Source organism: Carcharodon carcharias, chromosome 17 (assembly GCF_017639515.1).
Source record: "Carcharodon carcharias isolate sCarCar2 chromosome 17, sCarCar2.pri, whole genome shotgun sequence".
NCBI classification, from domain to species: Eukaryota; Metazoa; Chordata; class Chondrichthyes; order Lamniformes; family Lamnidae; genus Carcharodon; species Carcharodon carcharias.
The window spans coordinates 68338179-68361046 of record NC_054483.1 but is presented as its reverse complement, the minus strand read 5'-3'; the positions used below and the strand labels follow the sequence as shown (position 1 = coordinate 68361046).

At 43.5% G+C, this 22868-nt stretch overlaps 1 protein-coding gene across 2 annotated transcripts in view; it reads right to left on the bottom strand.

Annotated features, from left to right (window-relative positions):
• gfra1b (gdnf family receptor alpha 1b) overlaps positions 1-22868 on the bottom strand; it is a 285858-nt gene that overhangs the window by 51634 nt on the left and 211356 nt on the right. For both annotated transcript variants that reach the window (XM_041210296.1, XM_041210297.1), the window contains exon 4: positions 6823-7168. In XM_041210296.1, the coding sequence (XP_041066230.1) occupies positions 6823-7168 (346 nt within the window). The remainder of the gene's footprint in view (positions 1-6822; positions 7169-22868) is intronic.

The following is a 22868-nucleotide window of genomic DNA, read 5'->3' as shown; positions in this document are numbered from 1 at the left end:
GTCATCTCTAAATGGATTCACAGCAGCAGTACAGCTGCCTTGCCCAAGTGTGAATTATCTACTCACCATCGATGTTACACAGAGTGTGTATTCTGATGCTTGGCATGGGATTCCTTGAGCAACCTTACCACATTGAAGGCATAAAGTTACGAGACCACTGAGGATCGCACAGCAGCTCCTGGCTCTTTCAGGTACCATTGCAACTGGGATGCAGGAGAGATGCTTCTCCCGAGGGTTTATCATCCTTCAAAGGATCAGGACAATGTGAGCTTGATGTGTAACTATTCACACTCATATTGAATTGCATGGGCAAAATGAGATGAATTACAATGTTGGTGCTCATGCTGGCCCATGATGGAGGGCACTTGTCCAAGAGGGTACTCACTACAACTTGCCACCCTCCTGGTGGAACCTGGTGGCAATGAGGGCCTCACGCACCCACCTGCTTTGGCTGGCCCATGCTGTGGCCTCTTCCCCTGCAGCCTCAGCTTCCTGGAACTCATCATTCATTGAAGTCCTCCCCACTGGAAGAGATATGCAGCTCCTCCATCTCGTCATCTGGCAGATAGATGGGAACACCGCCACCTGGAAATGCCCCTTCAAGTCACTCACCATCCTGACTTGGAAATATATTGCCGTTTATTCACTGTTGCTCGGTCAAAATCCTGGAACTCCCTCCCTAACAGCACTGTGGGTGTACCTACACCACATGGACTGCCGCAGTTCAAGAAGACAGCTCACCACCATCTTCTCAAGGGCAACTTGGGATGGGTAATAAATGCTGGCCCAGCCAGCGAAGCCCACATCCCATGAATGAATAAAAAACAGTCCTCCCCCTTTGCAGCTGCAGGTTGTGCATGTGCACATGAAGTCACAATGATCTGTGAGACCCTCTGCTGACTGTACTGAAGTGCTCTACTTGATCGGTCCAGGCATTGGAATCACATCTTTAGGGTCCCTATTGTGTGCTTCACCAATGCTTGGCTAGTGGCAAGAGCCTCATTGTACCTTCTCCCTGCAGTAGTCTAAGGCTGTTGAACGGAGGTCATCAGCCACTTCCTTTGCGGGCATCAGTTGTCACCAAGGAGCCAGCCCTGAATCCTGTGTGGTCCCTCGAAGATGTCTGAGTTCTGCGATCTACTCAGATGTATGAGTCGTGTGTGTTTCCTGGGTATCTGGTACAAACTGGCATGATAAGTTTCTTATGGTCGTATAGCAGCCGCACATTGAGCGAGAGGTAGTATTTTCAGTTTATGTATTGCAGTCCCTGTTGCCAGGGAGCTTTTATAGCCACATGAGTGCAGTCAATGTCACCCTGCACTTGTAGGATTGCAGAAATCTCAGCAAAGCCCAGCGCTCTGGTGTCCTGGCTTGTTTGATCTCTGTTGAAGTTAACATAATTGTGGGTCTTGGCAAAAAAGCCGCCTGTGACCTCAGGAATGTATTTGTGCGTGGACACTTGAGAGATCCCACAGAGGTCCCCAGTGGAGCCATGGAAGGAGCCACTGGCGTAGAAGTTCAGAGTGACCGTTACTTTCACAGCCACTAGCAACAGATACCCTCTCAGTACCCGTGGTGCCAATTCCTGAAGTATGTGGCAAATCTGAGTTACCAGATCCCTGGTCATGCAGAGGAGTTGGCAACACTGGTTCTCACTCACCTGCAGTTAAGACATGCAAGTTCTGTAGACCCTGGGTTTTGCAAGCTGCTTACGCATGATGTCTCTGTGAGCCTCATCCTCTGGATCCAAAGGAGGCCCTACTAGTCCTTAGTCATGAGGGTCTTGCTCCTCCCTTTGGCATTCCAGGTACCTCGTTTGTAACCTTTTCCTTCTCTCCTGCCCATAAGTGATAATGCAGGCAGCAATAAATCTAGCCTCCTAGCCTCCATCTTCCTGATGGTCTCCTCATTGCAGTATCAATGAGAAACAAACAAGTGTTAGCACTAGTCTCCAAAGGTACTTTTTCTGTCAATGACTTGTCAAGGACTTGGCTCCCGTGAAGGACTGTGCTCACCTGAAATGATGGTCAATGTGGAGTGCGTTTCAAGTTCCCTCCCAGTACATGTTCAAATGCTGTGACATTGCTTGGCCTAGGTGCTTGGATATGCTACTTTCAGCCTAGGCGCTGGGAGCCTCATTTACTGCACTCTAATACTACACTCATGGGAATAAACTTAGGGTAAATATTCATTCAAGAAATTAGATTATTTGAGGGGGGCCTGAAGCTTCTTTTCAGTGAACCATCCAGTGCCAACTTTTTAACAGCCTTCTTGAGCTTGTCCAGGCGCCCTATTGCTATAAAGTTCGTTATTACTCCGGGGAATTTCCACCCTGCGAACAAGGGGTTAAAACAAGGAGATCAATTAGTGCCACTTTGCAGATTAGTCTCACATGAATGGGTATCATCGCTTCATTTTCCCGATTCCCTGCACTGCTATTGAAATGTTCCTAACATGCCTCAGCTGTGCCCCTCTCCTCATTTGGGAATGCACAGTTCAGTTCTGTGCCAATGTACCAGTCCCCCCAGTGCATGCAGCTTCCCTCCAATCTGCCCACAGAGATTTCACCAGCAGAGTTCCTCCTCATTCTAATTTAGGACTGCATCATCGCTACAGGTTGGAAGATGGTGGTGCAGAACCCACACTGCCAGACCAGCTTGGACACTCTCTGTATGGAAAGAGTAGGGAAAACTCTTCATCAAGCCTCATGTTCAGGTTTCCCTCCCTCACAGACGTCCCCATTCACCCCTGTATTCCTCGATCCCATCATGCTTCTGATACATGTATGTTTGTTAGCCCCTGAACATTTTCAAGTGAATGCACCTATGGCCCGTGTGGACCTCACCCATCCTCATCTTGAGGCCACTTACACTGTTCAACTTTCCAACCTCCCATGCCCTCCACCCAGTCATGTGTCTGAGTGCAACCTTCCCCACACGCTACCCCCGGATAGCCTTAGCCCTGCAGCCCCTTCTCCTGTGTGAGGCCACTTGCCCCCCTTCCCCAGTACAGGCTTAGCCCTGCAGCCATGAGAAGCCTTATCCACCTTACTGCTGGTCTGATAAGTTGAAACTTTCCTGTAACAACCCCCTGAATGCGATGTGATGCTGCCTGCGAAGCCTGGTGCTGATTCCTGCAAGTAGGTGAACTAACCTCAAAGTGAGGAGTGAAGTGAAGGTTGCCAGGTCCACATCGCTTATATCTCATTGTGAATCACATCGTTCTAATTGCACGCTGATGTGCCTGGATGATCCAACATGTGGGGATGATTCTGGTGAAGAGGCCTTACAATGACATGCAAAAACATTGAAACGATGTTCTCGACATGCTGCAGTGGGAAATGCAGCCCACCACTGATGGCTGGAACACAGAATTGCAACCTGGTTTTACAATGCCAAAAAAACAATTTTTGGCCTCCTCGTGATATTTTCCGCTCCCACCCGCCATGACGATCGCTGCAGGAGCAGAAAATCCCAGTCATAATCCAGGTGTGCATATCATATGTCCGACTAGTTGTATTATACATTTGTGAGACAAAATATATTGTCTAATTTATTTATCACCATCAAGAATATAAATTTTTCAATTATGAATCTGCTGCGAGAGTGGAGATTTTAACCTGTTTTTACTTTAAATTATCTTGCTATCAAATGGAGATGCAGCTTACTCTACCCAATGTTCAACCCTGTTATGGGCAAAGGATATGGTGGACACAGGGAGTTTTTTTTTGTACAGCTCCAGAGAAAGAGGCATTGTCAGTATCTAGTTCACAAAAATAATAATAAATTTGTTACTGTCTCCAAATAAATAAAATTGCGAATAAGGTGTTTTCAAACCATACAACTAATGACTAAAAATAAGCCTTGACACAGGAAACCTCTATTTATTTTGTACAAATAAGTTTTGTTTCGATCTTGAACCTGTCACACTCCAGCTGTCACAACTAAAAATGCCAAAAGTGTCAAAAGAAGATAAGATAAAAAGAAGCCCAGATTTTCACCATGATGGAGAGGCTCTGCGCCATGGTGAATGTCCTGGGAATGGTCGGAAATTCTAAGTCCCACCCCTAAATACGTTATGTTCAATTTGCATGTGGGCGGAGCCAGGGGTTCATGCATGCAGTGTTCACGGAGGCAGCTGGCCATTTAAATCACTAGCTGCCTCCTCTTAAGTGGGATTTTGATAGGACAGGAGGTGAAACTAAAGTGTACAGATTAGACCAGGTAAGGGGAGATCTGAACTTGGTGGCATCATTTGGATAGCCAGGGTACCCCTTTAGAAAGGTAAGATACCCCTATGGATATGATCCCGGGACACCTTTAGAAGAGGTAAGACACCATTTGGGAGAGGGAAGGACCTTTGGGAGAGTTAAGGCACCCTTTGGGATTGTTAACGGTAAAAATAACTATGCATAAAAGGTGCATAAACTCATTGGAAGTGTCAAGCTGTCAAATAACTTTCCAGCTGTCAAAGAATTGTGGAAGTTCATTTCTGCTGAAGTTTTGCTACAGAGGAGGCCAGTATCTTTATGAGGCTGTAAGCATATTCATCAGGTGATATAAAGTGCCTGTCGCACTTTTCTGAAGAGGCATTTAGGGTAGTGAACTCCTGATTAGTTTTTTTTTAAAGTTTGGGTTTTATGCTCACAATTCAAGGAATATCAGAGCTGGGGAGTACAGGATTTCCCACTGTCTGCATTCTGTGATACCATCAAGCACTCCCAGATCAGGATCAGGTACATCACAAAAGCTTTATTAATCAAATCAGTGTGGCTTTCCACATTGTCACGATGTCAAAAGAACACCTCCAATTGCTCTAGCATAATGGTTTCAATTCCAACATCAACTAAGTTTGAGACCTCACTGCACATTTAATGTCACATTCTTGGCTGTATTGTCTCACCCATACTTGCCCTCAAAAACATGGCTAAGATTATTGTACTGTTTTTGCTTGGAATCTTTACACTATCTACAAGACACAAATCAGGAGTGTGACAGAATACTCTCCACTTGACCAGATAAGTGCAGCTCCAACAACATTCAAGAAGCTCGATGCCATCAAGGACAAAACAGCCTGCTTGACTGACATACCTTCCACAAACATTCACTCCCTCCACCATCGAAGATAGTGGCAGCAGTGTATGCCATCTACAAGATGCACTGCAGGAACTCACCAAGGCTCCTTAGGCACCACCTTCCAAACTCATGATTGTTACCATCTAAAAGGACAAGGGTAGCAGATACATTGGAACACCACCACCTGGAAGTTCCCCTGCAAGCCATTCACCATCCTGACTGGAAATATATTGCCGTTCCTTGATTGTTGCTGGATCAAAATCTTTGAACTCCCTCCATAAAAGCACTGTGGGTGTACCTACACCACAGGGACTGCAGCGGCTCAAGAATGCAGCTCACCACTACCTTCTCAAGTGCAATTAGGGATGGGTAATAAATGCTGGCCTAGCCAGCGACGCCCACAACCCGTAAATGAATAAAAAGTTTGCGGACGGATTTATATCCATTAAAACTAGGCTGAAGGTTCCTTGAAGGTCCAAATTAGTTTATAATTCACTGTATCACCCAGTCTCCAGAGTATTACTCTATTTAATTGTGCTGATTACTTTTACTAGTGGATCAGTTCAAGTTAATTGCTTGTGAAGTAAACCAGTAAAGAAATCTTGATAAACTAAAGAATTATTGATAGCCCCTTGAAGCTATTCAGCAGCTACGACAATCATTGCATAGAATAGCACACCAGTGACTGTACAATGTTTTTGTTCCTTCACAAATGATATAAGACAATAATAACACTGGTTTACAGTGAATTATCAAATTTTCTTAGTAAAAGTATAATGAAAAAAAAACGATGTCCAATTCTATGGGCATGGTGAATTAGTGACTAAAACTGGAGCAGTCCAATAGGATTCTGATGAACCATTGGGAACCAATGGGAAGGAAAATTCCAGTTGCACGTATAACAGGTGGCCAATTTCCTTTTGCTCATTTTTCAGCCCTGCTGAAGCTGAATTTAATGCTCTAAAAGATTTGAACATCATTTTCCACTAATGTGCAAAGTCTCTTGCCCTTAATTGACAACTTATTACCAAAGCTGATAAACAAAGCACTGTGGAACTGCAGACTGCTCCATTTTATGAGAGATGAGTTTGACAGGATTGGTGCAGAAGAATATTACCTGCTGCTCAGCCAAAGCAGAAATAATTGCTCTGGTCATTATGTGTACCAACTTATGCATTCAGAAAGGATTCATTTATGACTTTGCTAACACATAGTAACCAGAGGAAACCTTTTCTCACAGAATGGCTGTTAAAGGACATCTGAGTGAGGAAGCAGAGTAGAAAAGGGCACAAATGGGAACAAATTATCAACAAATAGATTATACCATTATTCCTTAGTGGTGCATGAAACACAGTTGCTATGGTATTATTCCACATGTGCAATGCTTATATATACAATATATAATTGAGGATAATGAAAATTATATAAAAGCCCATAGAGTAAAGCAAAATTATGTAACAGGAGCTATGCTACATGGAATATATATGATTTTTAGCTTTTCCCACAGACTGCAGTTCATATTCCTCTAAGTCTGTTTCAAATCTCTAGATAATTCATTTCAGTTATCAACCATTCCACTGGAACTAGCAACAAGAAACTGACTTTTATTATTTAGCTCTATTTGTCAGGTTTTCCCAGTTGCCCAATACCCTGGTGGAAACTCTGAAATAAAATCCTGGCAATTTCAGCAGCTATAAACTTCTTTCTGCATTCTCATTAATCACTTCTCTGCCAACTAGTATCTTACCTGCAGATGTAATTTGTCTTGCACGTATCAGCCAAAGACAAGCAATTTGGCTTTTCTTTGTCCTGGTATGAGCAAATAGGCACAATTGTCTGTCGTCTCCGTTCTATACAAGCCATATCCCTGCAGGAGCAGAACAGCATTCCATAGGTGTATTTTGCAGGAACACGATCAAAGAATTGTCGCAGGGCTCTGTGGCATTTTCTCCGGTTGCAAATCTCTGATGCAGAAACATGGGCTGCGCAGAGCGAGATGTATGTCGATCGGAATTTTTTGCAGTTATCATTTAGGTTGCAAGCTTTGGCAGCATCCAAACAATTGTTCCCCTTCGGACCTATAGATTCTGCACCTAATACAAAAATAAATGTATATCATATATACTTTAATGATTTCTTTACACTCATATTCAGGGTGCTATGTAATTAAACAGAAAGTTGCACCGATCAATAGTTTGTAATGAAATTTGATTTCTTCTTGTTCCAACATCATCCAGGACAAAACAGCCCACTGGATTGGCAACCCATCCACCATCTTAAATATTCACTCCCTCCACCACTGATGCACAGTGACAGCAGTATGTACCATCTACAAGATGCAGTGCAGGAACTCATCATGGCTGCTTCGACAGTATCTTCCAAACCCGTCCCTTCTACCACCTAGAATGACACACTTGTTTTATAATATGCTGGCAATACAACCAGCCAACCAAATCATTGCTTACTCTATTTCTATAGCCGATTGCTAGGTAGACATCCCAATATGTGGAGCAAATGGAGCAGTTGCATGGGAACCCCACCACTTGCATGTTCCCTTCCAAGTCACACACCATTCTGACATGGAACTGTATTGCCGTTACTTCACTGTTGCTGGGTTAAAATCCTGGAACACCCTTCCTAACGGCACTCTGGTTTTTCCTACGATGCATGGATTCCAGTGGTTCAAGAAAGCAACTCACCACACCCTTCTCAAGGGAAATTGGGGATGGTCAATAAATGCTGGCTTAGCCCCGCAACCCATGAATGAAAAATTTAAAACATGATATTTGTGATGACAGCAGTTGTGAGATAAGTACAGAGGCAAAAACACAATGTTGAACTTTGGAATGAGATTTCTGACAAGTCTTCAGAGTAATTTCAAAATATTTTGTCAATCCTTTCAATGTTACAGCATTCTTCCCTTCTAATTGTTCCCCTTTCATTGCCACTGACCTTATTGCATTTGTCCACTCAAGCGTAACGATTTACTTGAGAAGTATAGCTCTGAAGAAGAAGTTTAAATAGAACCAGTTTAATTTGCTCCACATGTCTACCTAGCAATCGGCCATAGAAATAGAGAAAGCAATGATTTGGTTGGATGGGTGTATTGCCAGCATATTATAAAACAAGTGTGTTAAGGCTGATCACTGCATGGGCTTCACAGCATTTTACCCAATGCTTAGGTTATTCACCTCTTAATGTAAATCATATTTTAACAAAATTCTTTACTATAACTTGTCATTTGTCAAAGGCTTGAATTTTAACTTGAAGATCAATAGCCTATTAAAAAGTAGCATATATTCTTGGTGGTGTTGGAAGCAATCAGTAGTACCTTTCAAAAGGGCCTTGGAAATATGCTTGAAAAGGAAAAAATTGTACAGCAATGGGAAAGAGTAGGGGAGTGGGACTATTTGGATAGCTTCTTCTGTACTGTAAGATTCAATGACAACTTCTGAAGATATACCATTAGAACAGTAGAATGGGAAACATTTTTTAGTCTGCTCTAGGCCTTTGTGGCACTTAGATCAGAACACTATTTCAAGTCTGTGCAATATATCGGTCACCAATAACTTCCATTTGAACTAACGTTTGATAGTGAAATCTTGTCATTTAAAAATGATGAGACAAGATTTTCATTCCTCTGGTTAGGGCAGATTTTGTGATTTTTGTGTTCTTGAGCTTTGTGTGCCAGGATTACATATCTGCGATTGAGGCAGGGGGTCAGTCAGCACTGTAATATTTTGCATCCATCAAAACTAATGAATGTCAGCTCAGGTATGATGGGCTCAATTGCCTGCTTCTGTGCTGCATCATTCTATGATTCTAACAGATGATTCTGGATAGTTTATTTAGATTGAGGTAGCCTAAGACAAAGTTGAGGACAATGGTTAGGTTATTGTACTGTTCAACTTTATTAGGTACCTGTGGGTTCTTTAGAATAGGCAAGTTGCTGTCACTAATGCCTTCCTGGCTGCAAGTATGATTCAACATGCATTTCTTCAGGTTGCAGTCATTGTCACCCTGTGCAGCTAGTTTTGGCTGAGTAGTGCTCTGTGTCGTTGTCTCTTTGGATGATAAAGTTGTGCAAGATGCAACAATTCACAGTGACTTGGAGACCATCGGAGAGCTACCCTGGAGCAACTCTCTGATTTGAGAAACAGTTAGAATCTTTATTTTAATATCCTGGTAATATTCCCCAAGTGAGCCTGATGCTAATGTGTGGCTGCTTCTTGTTTGTAGTTGAATAAGATGATCTATTCAATGTTCCTGGCTCCCTAAGTAATTATGCAGCATTAATGACCATAAAGTGGAATGTCTACTATCAGAGTAATGGGTGTCCCATTCACAGGCATGATTCTGTACCTATATGATAGGGTTCTTGTCTCTTAGTCAGAAGGTCTTGGGTTCCAGCCCCATTACAGGATGAGAATTTATAATCTAGGCTGATTGTGCACTCGACTATCTACAGTACAACACCGTTGTAAATGCTGTGGTCAATTTTTAAGTAGTCCGCAAAACAGGTGTAAAGTTGACAGAAATTGAAATAATTGAAAAATTCTTGAGCCATTTATTGATCAGTCTCCAGAAAACCATTTAAAGACTGCTGGTTAGACTGCTAATCACTGGTTATAAACTGGGTGAAATGTACATGATGCACCACAGTCTGCCCACTTTGTACCTGTAAATTGTAACTGAGGATTATTACAACTGGTGTAGGGCCCTGATTTGCTTATTTAGGTAGCCTTCTGCCTATCTCAGACATCCACTTACAGGACTGTCTGACAATTGTATTAGCTGGGCCTTGGGCATCAATACAACATTCGAGGTGTGATAGCCTCCCCCTACCAACCCACTTTTCCATTGCTGGTCACCTGTTTAAGAAGGCAATGAGGAGGAATTTCTTCTCAAGAGGGTTGTGAATCTTTGGCATTCCCTACTCCAGAGAGCTGTGGAGGCTGAATCATTGAATATACTCAAAGCTGAGATAGACTAGACTCTTGAAATATAGGAAAGTCAAGGGTTATAGGGAACAGGCAAGAAAGTGGAGTTGAGACAAGTTCAGATCTTCCATGATCTTATTGAACGGTGGAGCAGGTTTGAGGGCTTCGTGTCGTACTCGTGGTCCTATTTCTTATGTTCTTAAGTTCCTTGGGGTGAGAAATGTGAAGCCAGCAGTTGAAAATCACGCCTGCTGTCTTACAGATATTAATCCCAAGCCTCACCTGCCTGCTCAGTTCAATGTAAAAGATCCTATGGTCTTATTCAAAGAAGAGTAGGGGAGTATTCATCATGTCCTGGCTGACATTTATTTTTCAATGAATGCCACCAAAATGGATCAGCCCACTGCTGTTGGGATACTGCTGGGTACAGACTGGCTGATGTGTTTTCCTGCAGAGCAGAGACCACACTTAAAAGGTAATTAATTGGTGGTGGAGCACTTGTAATACATGTTCATTATTTTTTTCCTCTCTGTGGTTACAGCGATGTGAAAGTTGTTCGTGAAAGGATAGAATCAAGATTTGGGGGCTTTATGGACATATGTATGCCGTCAATGACATTCATCACTTTGGCAAAACCTCTACAGCAAACAAAAAAACAAAAAAAATGTCTTGTATTGCTAGCTGGTTTCCACGGAGAAATTAAGGTTGCAGTTTGTCCTGGCAAAAATGTTCGTTACACCTACTTGATGCCTCTGGCACTTCTGGTTGTGAGTTTTGACAGCTATCTTCTATTGTTGTTCAGAAGGAAACAGTGGAGTAAAAATTCACAGTTGTGTTAACCTCAACAGGCATTGACAGTATTGTCCCTGTGCTGGGATTAGTTTGAAGGTCTGGCTGTAGAAGACTGCATCTTGCTGTCACTGCTTCATGATCCATAGCATCATAAGATAAATCATCTCTAACAAGCTAAGGGAAGTGCTCCTTGGTCTCTACACACAGATAATTGGTTAGGGGCAGATATAGTTCATGAACTACGTTCATGTTGCCTTACAGCCTTCTCTTCTTCCTCTGGAACCAGTAAATATAGTGGCATACCAAGAAATGCTGATGCTTAGAGGCGGGGTGCTGTCACATACATTGCTGTTGACAACCATTCACAGATGACAGGTATGATCCTACTTAAAAATGCCAAAAATATATACAAAAAGATCAGTACAAAAAACTGACAGAAAGGAACTAATGTAGGCAAAAAAAAACTAAATTGATCATTTAAAAAGCACAATACTCTATGAAAGAATAGCCCAAAATGCTGAAGGCACTTTTTCAGGTCCAGCCATGCTATAAAACAATAAGAACAACTGCACTTGGCAGCCTCCTAGCATTTTTTAAAATTATCTTTAATAAGGAAATGCTTTACATGCCTCTCACCCTCTGCTCCCATGTCATATGCTATGTTGCGTGAGAATTTAGTGTATTCACCAACCAACTGGCCTTAAACAAAGCGTACTCCATAAAATGGGACGTTGCCTCTCCTATCGATGACAGTACTACACATAGCAAGAAATAACTCCAATATTCAACGAGAAGGGATAGAATGAAATTCAGAAAACTAGGGAAATTCTCAAAAGTAAGTTATAACCCCACGTCGCAACAGATTTCGATGAAATTGATAAGTTAATGCCATTATCATGTGGATGAAGTGAGATATACTTGAAAGCAAAACATCTTTTTTTATAGACTCATAGATGTTTGCAGCACAGAAGGAGGCCATTTGGCCCAATGTTTCTGTGCTGATCAACCAAGATCTGACTACACGAATCCCATTTTTGAGCACTTAGCCCATAGCCCTGGAGGAAATGGCAATGCAAGTGAATATCTAAATACTTCTTAAATGTTACGAGAGTTTTTGACTCAACCACCCTCTCAGCAGCGAGTTCCAGACTCCCACCACCTTCTGGGTGAAAAGAATTCTCCTCAGCTCTCCCCTCTTAGCCTTCTACCTCTTACCTTAAATCTATGCCACCTGGTTATTGACCCCTCTACTAATGGAAAAAGTGCTTTCCTATCCACCCTATCTATACCCCTCATACTCTTATACACTTCTAACAGGTCCCCTCTCAACCTTGGCAGCTCCAAGGAAAACAACCCCAGTCTATCCAATCTTTCCTCATAGCTTAGACCCTCCAGCCCCGGCAGCATCCTGGTAAATCTCCTCTGCACCCTCTCCAGTGCAATCACAACCTTCTTCTTATGTGGTGACCAGAACTGCATGCAGTACTCCAGTTGTGGTCTAACCAGCGTTTTATACAGTTCCAGCATAACCTTCCTGCTCTTGTATTCTGTGCCTCAGCTAATAAAGATCACATATGCCTTCTTAAACACCTTATGCACCTGCCCTGCTACCTTCATAGATCTGTAGATATGCACACCAAGATCCCTCTGATCTTCAGTACTTTCCAGGGTCTTACCATTCATAGTATAATTCCTTGCCTTGTTAGCCCTTCCCAAATGCTTTACCTCACACTTTCCTGGGTTGAATTCCATTTGCCACTGCTCTGCCCACCTGACCAGTCCATTGATATCCTCATGCAATTTACGGGTATCCTCCTCACTATTTACCACCCTACTAATTTTTGTGTCATCTGCAAACTTCTTGATCATACCCCCTATATTTAATCCAAATCATTTATGTACACCACAAACAGCAAGGGCCCCAGCACTGAGTCCTGCAAAACCCCACTGGAAATAGATTTCCAGTCACAGAAACATCTGTCTACCATCACCCTTTGCTTCCTGCCTCTCGTCAATTTTAGATCCAACGTACCACTTTGCCTTGGATCCCATGGGCTCTTACTTTCTTGACAGTCTGCCATGAGGAACCTTATCAAAACCTCACTAACGTCCTTGGAGACCACATCATATACATTACCCTCATCAACACTCTTGGTTACCTCCTCAAAAAATTCGATCAAATTTGTCAAACACAATTTTCCCTTAACAAATCCATGTTGACTGTTCCTGATTAATCCGTGTCTCTCTAAGTGCAGATATATTCTGTCCCTCAGAATTCTTTCCAGTAACTTCCCCCCCACCAAGTTTAGAATGACTGTTCTGTAATTTCCTGGTCTATCCCTTCCTCTCTTTTTTAATAATCGGACAACGTTAGCAGTCCTCCAGTCCTCTAGCACCTCACCTGTGGCCAGAGAGGATTTGAAAATTACTGCCAGGGCCCCTGATATCTCTTCCCTTGCCTCCCTCAACAGCCTGGGATACATCTTATCTGGGCCTGTGGATTTAACCACTTTTAAGGCTGCTAAACCCACTAGTACCTCCCCTCTCTCTATGTTAATTTCCTCTAATATTTCACAGTCCTCCACCCTGATGTTTACACCTGTGTCGTCCTCTTCCATTGTGAAGACCGATGCAAAGTATTCATTGAGGATTGTACCCACGTCTTCCAGGTCCACACACAGATTACCTCTATGGTCCAAATTGGCCCTAGTCTATCCTTAGTTATTCTCTTGCTCTTTATATATTTGAAAAACCACTTTGGGTTTTCCTTTATTCTACCCACCAATGCTTTCTCATGCACTCTCTTAGCTTTCCTAATTTCCTTTTTAAGTTCTACCCTGCACTTTTTATATTCCTCTAGGGACTCTGCCTTATTGAACCCCCGGTATCTGCCATAAGCTTCTCTTTTTTTCTTAATCCTAACCATTATGTCCTTTGACAACCAGGGTTCTCCGAATTTGGTCGCCCCACTTTGTCTTTACGGGAACATGTTTGCCCCGTACTCTTATTATTCCTCTTTGAATGCTTCCCACTGCTCTGAAACAGTATTATCTGCGAGTAATTGCTCACAGCCCACTTGGGCCAAATCATATCTCATTTTAGTAAAATTAGCCTTTCCTCAGTTTAGAACTTTTATTCCCGGTCCAACCTTATCCTTTTCCATAACTATCGACTACTAAGTTACGGTCAATATATCCAAAATGCTCCCCTACTGATACGTTTTCTACCTGCCCGAGCTAATTTCTGAATATTAGTTCCAGGACTGCCCCCTCCATTGTTGGGCTTTCTACGTACTGGCTAAAAAAGTCCTCTTGGATGCAACTTAAGAACTTTGTTCCCTCCCTACCTTGCATATTTGGTTGGTTAAAATCCTCCACCATTACTGCCTTACTATTCTTACAATTCTCTGAAATTTGATTACATATTTGATCCTCTATCTCTCCCTGATTGTTTGGGGGCCTATAGTACACACCCAACAGCATGTTTGCCTCTTTTGTGTGTTTTACTTCTACCTATATGGCCTAATTTGATGATCTTTCCAAGATATCATCCCTCCTCAGTGCTATAATTGATTCCTTGATCAATATTGCGACTCCCCCCGCCACCCCACCCCCCTCCCCCTCTATCCCCCCTCTCTATCTTGTCCGAATACCCTTTAGCCAGGAATGTTGAGCTGCCAATCCTGCCCTTTTAGCCAAGTCTAAGTCATAGTTAGTTGTTTTTTCTATCTTGGGTAATCTTCAACTGTTCAATAAAATAATACCAATTTCACTAAGCTATAAAGTAGCTATAAAAACGTTTGATGGTAAAAATAATAATATGATTATGGATTGACACTGCGTAACATGCGTTAAGCTTATTCCAATATTACTGGACTAGTTGCTACTTGCACAGAATTACCTTGGATTGGTTTAAAGAGGTCAGTCCTGAAATATTCATGTATACCAAACTGATGTTACGCATAATGAAATTGCTAGTGTTGCCAATGTGAAAGCATAAATAATTGAAGAAAAGCATGAATAATAATTATCATTGAAATAGACAGACATTGAAGAGGTTAGTGGTTTATTTATTACAGAAAAATACCCAAATTTCACAACTGGAGCACAAACTTGGATTCATTTAGCTATGCCAAATTTTCCACTTCAGTTCAACGGTATAGGGCAGAATTATTCGCTCGGCAGGCGGGCACGCACCCGACCCGAACAAGCCTAAAATGATGTTTCGGTTGTCGGGTGTGCGCGGGATTTGGCAGCGTGCCCACCGACAATTAAAAGGTCTATAAAGGCCATTAACCGTCCAATTGATTTAAATTTTTCACTGCACATCGAACCTTACAGTTGGCAGGCAGGCGTAAAGGCCAGGCGGCTTTTGCATTTTTTGTGAAACCTCATCCACAGGCAGTATGAGGTTTCAATCCGTCATTAAAAAAAATAATAATGTCACCCTCATTTCTAACAGAGTCACATGAGCGGGGACATGTTTTTGAACACCTTAAAACTATTTTAAAAAAATATATCTTTATCTCCCTGAGGCAACTCTGTGTCTCAGGGAGTTTTTGCAACGCGCACCTGTGCGCATACACGAAGTTTGCGCTTGGCCTCCTCGCCTCCCCTCCGCCACACAGGCAGCGATCAGCGCTACAGTACGTGTTTCACACTGGCAGGCTTCAATTGGCCTGCCAGCGTGAAATCACGGTCCGGCCCCGATCGCGGGAGACAGTTGTGTACCAACCACTGCCGCCCGCCCTCGCCAAGCCTGCCTGACTAGCAAAAAATTCTGCCCATAATGTTTTGAGTCCTAGTTTCCTTAAACTAGGACAAAGTGTTATTTTATAACAAAAATGACTGATATGCAACATACTAAGAAGGCATCCAGATCCAATTGAGAGTTTCTGAATGGCATGGAAGCTAACTTGGGGAATTAAGGGAGGAAGATTTAAGGAATAAGATAATTGCTTGTGTCACAAGGATGAATGCCAGTTTAAAATTAATCCAATTTCAAAATTAACATTAATAATATTTTTATGATAATATTACAAGAGGTCTGAAGGTGACAACTTAGAGAAAGGGAAATTTTAGGAAAAAAGCATTATTGGAAGATATGTATAAAATTTTTTACTGGGTCAAAGAATGACTTCCTATACTAGAAAAATAGGTCCTCTCAAAGTCTTACAAAATAATAGATTAATCTGTTGGAGATTAATCTCCTTGTTTACAAAGTAAGAATTTGTTTCAAATTCAGGGAAGAATTAGTGTTGCAGAAAAATCCATATAGAGATAGTTGTAATGTTTATTGACATAGTTTGGAAGGAAGAATGGGGAGAGGCAGTATAAAGAAAATGGTACCATTTTAAAGGAGATGTAGGAATCAAAAAACCTGGGGATGTGTATACAGAAATCTTTCAAGTTGACAGGACCAGTTGATCAGGCTATTAAAAAAGCATCGGGGATCCTTGGTTTTCTAAATAGAATTATAGGAGTACAAAACAAGGAAGTTATGCCAAACCTTTGATGAATGCATTAGGCCTCAGCTGGAGTACAGTACCCAACCTGGGCCCTATTGTTTAGGAAGCATATCAAGGCTTCAGAGAATGGTGCCAGGAATGGAGGGCTTCAGTTACTTCAGGAACCAGAGATGCTGGGATTGTTCTCCTTAGAAATAGGGGAGATTTAGTGAAGACACTCAAATCATGAAAGGATTTAAAAGTGTAAATAAGAAGAAACTGATTCCAGAACAGCCGGATTTCAGAAGACACAGATCTAAGGTAATTGGCAAAAGGACCAGAGACTAGATGAGGGGAAATATTTTTACACTGCGATTTATCATTAGCTGGAATGCAGTGCCTGAGGGGGCAGTGAAAGCAGATTTAATAGTAACTTTCAAAAGGGAATTGGATAAACATTTGAAGGGCAGAAAATGTCATGGCTATGGTAAAAGAACAATCGGATAGCTCTTTCAAAGAGCCAGCAAAGAAATGGACTTCTCAGCCTCCTTTTATGCTTTAAGGTTGTATGATTTTTTTGATTCCCAATTCAACAAGAGAATGATCAACAGGATATAGAATACATAGTAAGGGAAATAGCTTTGTTATTTGGTTCTTATAGTTTGGCAGGGACTTCAGTTATCTTGGTGAACAGCTAACTTTCAGAACTATGATAACATAAAGAATAAAAATGCATGCAAGCTCCTTGTAGACAATAGAGGTGAATCTGTGCTCCTGATGGGGATTCCTCTCTGTAATCCAGTGGTACTGAAGCCAAATGTAATATCCCCACCATTGCCCTGGCTGAAATTAACAAAATCAGTACAGGCACGGGATTAGGCTTACTACCATCCTGATCTGTCTGGCTCAAAACCACACCACTAGGTACACCATATTTGTTCACTCAGCCATGTTAACAGCTGGTTAATACAAATTATGGTTAATGTTTATCATTTTCTGTTTCTTTCACTTCACTAGATTGTTTTTTTAAAACATTTGTTTAATTAGTGAATGCTGATAACATCATGGAATGAACTGGTGGGGAGCAGTTTTTGAGTCCAACAATATAAATGAACTTAATTAATATACTCAAAATTGAGATGACAAGATGGCAGAAACTGTGGACGGAATTTTCCGTGCCCGCTGGCATCAGATGTGTTCGATGGCATGAGCGGACAATGTGGCGAGAAGGCCACAAATCGGTTTCACAACATCGTGAAGCCAGTTTGCAGTCGTCTGCTCTGTGCATCAATGGTGGACTGCATTTTCTGACATCTGATGTCAGGAAACTCATTGTAATATCTGCACATCATTATAAGTCCAGCCTGCTGGAATCATTCCCCCACACTATAGCATCTGAGTATGTCGGCTTGATTGCATGCCAACGTGTTTCACAATAGCATATATAAGGCATGCACTTGGCAGGCTGCACTTCGAGGAGAACTTGGAGGTGAATGCACAGTAACATTGCGCAGCGCTCACGAGGGTCGCCTATTAGATTTCAAGTTTGAGGTGTTGCGCATTCAGGCAAGGAAACAGCCAAGTTGCTTTTTCCCGGCGGGCTGACCCATTGCAGTGCCAAGGCAAGAGCTGCCCTGTGATTGAGGCAACCTGGGGAGGGAGCAAGGGCTGCACTGTGGTTGATGGTAGTGCACAAGCATGTGCAGGGTTGGGGGAAGGGAAGTGGACATGTATTAGGGAAACCTTATACAAAGTGACCATTCCTCTGCATTTCAGACAGTTCAGACGCAGCCACATTGACATGCTTGGAGTTGGGCCTCTAGCTTACCTGCCCATTCAAGCAACGCAGAGGCGTGAAAGTGCCACCAAATGCTCCTGAACTTTTCACCCCTCGGGCACAGACTACAAATTAATGAGCATTTTAGTGGGCTGCAGAACAATTGGATGATTGTGGATGTTGTACAATCTCCTTGCCAAAGCTAACTATGGAGCAGTCACTGGTGGAGGCACTTACAGCCCCTTGCAATGTCAATTTTCCGGATTGGACCAGTCTCCCCCATGGCTCAAGCTAACAGTGCAGCCTTGCAGTGCGGGTTAGGAGAATGCAGCCCATTGGGTGAAGTTGCCACCAATCTATCAGGTGGAGTGGGGCAGAGGTGGGTGGGGTCTTGGGCAGCTATGCAGCGGACTAAACTCTGGCCATCCAAGTGGCGGCCAGCACTCTCCTGGTGTGTTAAGGGACCTTCAGACTTAACCAAGAGAGGCTCTTAGACACTCAAGCTAACCCATGCATTTCTCTCTTTCATCGCACAGGAGGAGAACATCAGGAGCATGGAAGTTGGTAATCTAGCTGTATGCTTCATGGTATACAGAGAGTGGAGACAAAGGAGGAAACAGCAATTAAGGCATCTGACTGGTCAGACGGAGGAGCGGCACCCTCAGAAGGGGCAACTGAAGCGCCTGTGTATTCTGCTGAAAAGCCACAGCAAGCCATTGCTGTTCGGCGCCTAGCTAGACCCAGAGTCTATAGTTGCCACCTTTTATTCCTGCAGATGACCGAGAACCAGTGTGGCCGAACACTGCATATGTCTAGGGAACTGGTCAATCACATCTGCCAGCTGCTGCAGGATGTGGTGCAATGGGGGCCTGGAGGGCATCCACTGCCTGTGGCCATGAAACTGACCGCGGTGCTAAATTTTTATGCCAGAGGCTCCTTTCAGGGCTCCACAAGTGATCTCTATGGGATATCACAAACCTTCACCCACAAATGCACCTATGAGTTCACAGATGCCTTCTTCATGAAGGCACACAATGTTGTGCATTTTGCACGGGACCAGGAAAGCCAGGATGCAAGAATGATTGGATTTGTCCAGATCCCAGGTTTCCCACAGGTGCAGGGTGCCATTGACTGCACTCATGTGGTGCTCAGATCTCTGATGCAACAAACAATCAACTATGTCAACCACAAGGACTTCCATTCGCTAAATGTTCAGCTGGTGTGCGACCACCACACATCCTGCAGGCCTGCACATGGTTCCCAACTCCTACATTTTCAGTTGGTCTCAGATCCCTGACGTGTTCCAGGGTCTACAGAGGCTGCAGAGCTGGCTCCTCGAGGACAAGGGCTACCTGCAGAGGATGTGGCTGATGACACCCATGCAGCAGCCTCAGACTGCAGCAGAATGAAGGAATAATGAGGCTCATGCTGCAACTTGGTGGAGCAAACCACTGGGATGCTGAAAATGAGGTTCTGGTGCACAGACCAGTCCGGTGGAGCCCTGCAATATAGTCCACAGAGGGTGTCAGGCATCGTTGTCATCGGCTGCGCCCTTTACAACCTGGCACTGCTATGGGTAAAGGAGTTGGCTGAGGAGGAGATGGAGGAGCTGGATTTCTCCTCTGAAGAGTAGAATGTTGACAGTGATGGGGGTGAAGAGATCCTCAAAGGCGATGATGATGACAATAAGGCCGTTACACTGGGCAGACGAGGCAGGTGCACTCGGGAGGCCTTCATAGATGCTAGATTTGTGGAGGATGATGATGACATAGATCCTCACATTGCATCTGAACGTTTGACTTCAGTCTGGCTGATGGCAGTGCACATATCCTCTGTGATAAGGCTTCTGTCATGGAGACGCAGTGGAGGCCCTAATAGTCACTCGATTCCAGAAGGATGGTGAAGACATGCAGTGAGGACACTCCATAACTCATCACACAACCTCTGTGAATGTCTGACTTCTTGTCTGGCCAAGGCAGCTCACTTGCACTCTGTGATCAGGAGACGTAGCCGTGAAACTTTAAATGTACCTGATCCTTTGTCCGCCTTCAGCACCTGACCCCTTCAGGAGCTCAGCATCATTGGTCACAAATGCTGACGAGATGGGGACCAACCCCAGCTTAAACGTGCTGAGAGCGCACAGAGAGAATGATGGAACTCTATGACGCTTGCCCACAACATTCTGTCAGCAATGACAAGCACCATTGAGGTTCAGACATGAGTAATGTGTCCAGTGAACGTGATGCCAGACCAATACTTTGGTCTGAAGGCTGAACAAAGCACAAGAAAGAGGCCTTGGACTGAGACACCTGCCTTTATCTTGTGCAGGAACCAGGGTTTCATATCTGAGTGACACAAACACTGCTCATCAGAACAAGAAGCCACAGACAGGGAGACATTCTTGAGAGTTTATTGACAATAGTGAACCTTCCTGTGCTGCCAGTGAGGTTGGCAGTGCTCTATCAGGTGAGGAACCATCAGTGGAACATCCATCATTCAACCATGCTGTGAGTGAGTTCTCCTCTTCTGCAGTCTCATGCCATGCACTAATTATTTCTCTTTGCTTTTGCATGCACTTCTGGGAAACAGCTGACGGAGTCCATGACTCAGGGCCTTCAATCAAGCCTCCAGTCAAGTGATTAACACCCATGCCCAGGCTGTGTAATTATTCAACCCTATTTGTTTTCAAGAAAGAGTTACATCTTCTTAACCTTCCTAACCTTGATGCCACTTCTTAGTGCTCCCCCGACATCCACAGTGGAGGTGGAGGCAGCCTGCTCACATGCTACACCCTGTCTGCGATGACATTGGCGGGCATCCTTCAGCAACTGAGACATGACCAAGTCCAGCTCATCATCTGACTCCGACTCAGCAGATTTCTGGCCTCCAGCAATCCTCTGAGTGCTGGACACCTGGGAAGTCACTGCTGCCACCTGCTTTGGATCAGATAATCTGATGTGCTCACCATATTGTGATCCCAAGGCTACTGTACATCTAGGTCCCACCGAGGTGTATGTCTCTGCACTGGTGGAGGGTGTGGGTGAGCACTGTGATGGGTCTTCAATAAAGGTTCCTTCAGATTCCTCTTTAGACGTCTCTTCCGGGCTTGATTGGAGGCCCTGCATCATGGATTCCATCAGCTGTTTCCCAGATGTACCTGCAAAAGCATGAGACTGCAGAAGAGGGGAACTCACTCACAGCATGGTTGACTGATGGATGTTGCACTGCTGGTTCCTCACCTGATAGAGCACTGCCGACCTCACCGGCAGCACAGGAATGGTCCAGGTCCTCACCAGCCAACTGGATAGTTCCTCACAGACATGAGGACCTTGATTTCAGGCATTCTTCCACCAGTCTGCAACCTCTTCCTCTCGTTCTGTGCCAGCTTGTCCTGCATGAATAGAGATGGAGAGTGTGTAATCAGGAGACCAGCCAGGCCAGATGATAAGTATGCCCAGCATATGTGGGTGGTGAGTAGTCCCATGGATGTGATGAGGACAATGAAGGTGTGTTTGAAAGAATGAATGGTGATGTCCCTTGAACTGGCAGTGAGTATCCCTGCGAATGTGTGATGGGTTTGTGAGTGTTTGAGTTGAGAGTTTTGAGAAGAGTGACTTACCCTGGCGGAAAGGAGGAGATCATTCATCCTTTTTCAGCACTGAGTGGCTGGCCTCTTTTGCAGGGCATTGGCGCTGACCACCCTGCCACCGCCTCCAATGCTGGATTGGTGACCTTGCTTGCTGGTCTTCACCAAAACCTGGGGTGGAGGACATCACGACAGGACTCCACTATATCCAAAAGGCAGTCGAGGATTGCGTCATTAAATTGTGGGGTTGCAGTCTTTTTACCTTTCAGGGCCATGTCTTCCATGTAGTAGTCCTGGTCTTGAAGCACTAAGAGGTGTGCATGTGGCTGAACTTTAAATGTGGCACCTAGCATGAGGAAGCAGTAAGGTGATGGCGTGGCAGGTGAATGAGAGCCCACCCCCATCAAAACAGCATGTTTCCTGGGAATGCATAATTAATGAGGTGAGATTAGGATGATATGGCGTGAAAAGTCTCCATTGCGGCCGATGGGTAAAACGTCGCTTTTCCTGCCCGCTATTGCACTTAGTGCAAACTTGGGACGATTCTGTCCAATGTGTTTTAGCTACTACTTTTATCTGTACAATGCCTTTAACATAATAAAACATCGCAAGGCGTTTCAGAGGAGAATTATGAAACAAAATCTGAGACGGAGTCAGTGTATGGTGATATCTATAAATATCAGCTCAATTCCCTTACAACGCCAAGCTACAAAATTCTTCCCAATCTGTTTCCACACTTATTTTAAACAACAACTTTTTAACAAAGCAACAGATAAGGTGGGCAGGGAGCAATTGTTTCCACTTGTGGGTGAGTCCTGAACAAAAGATCATAAATATAAGATAACCAATAACAGACCCAATAAAGAATTTAGGAGAAATTTCTTTACATTGGAGTGGTGAAATTCTGGAACTTGTTGCCACATAGAGTGGCTCAAGCAGCTAGCATTGGAAGATTTAAGGGGAAACTTGATGCATACATGAGGGAGAAGGGAATAGATGATTTTGGGACAGGGTGGTAAGAGATAATTACAGTGAAAAGATGCTTGTGTGAAGTTTGAAGGCTAGCATAGCCCAAATGGTTTGTTCCTGTGCTGCAGATTCTACTTAATTTGAAAAAAATAATAAAAGAGTAACAAGGTCTGTCTTAATTCGTTGTACTCATTAATTTTTAAGACATATCCTGATGACAAAGCCCATATGTTGTAATTCCTAAATACATTAAATTCTCATGGCAATGATGCATAAGTCAAAT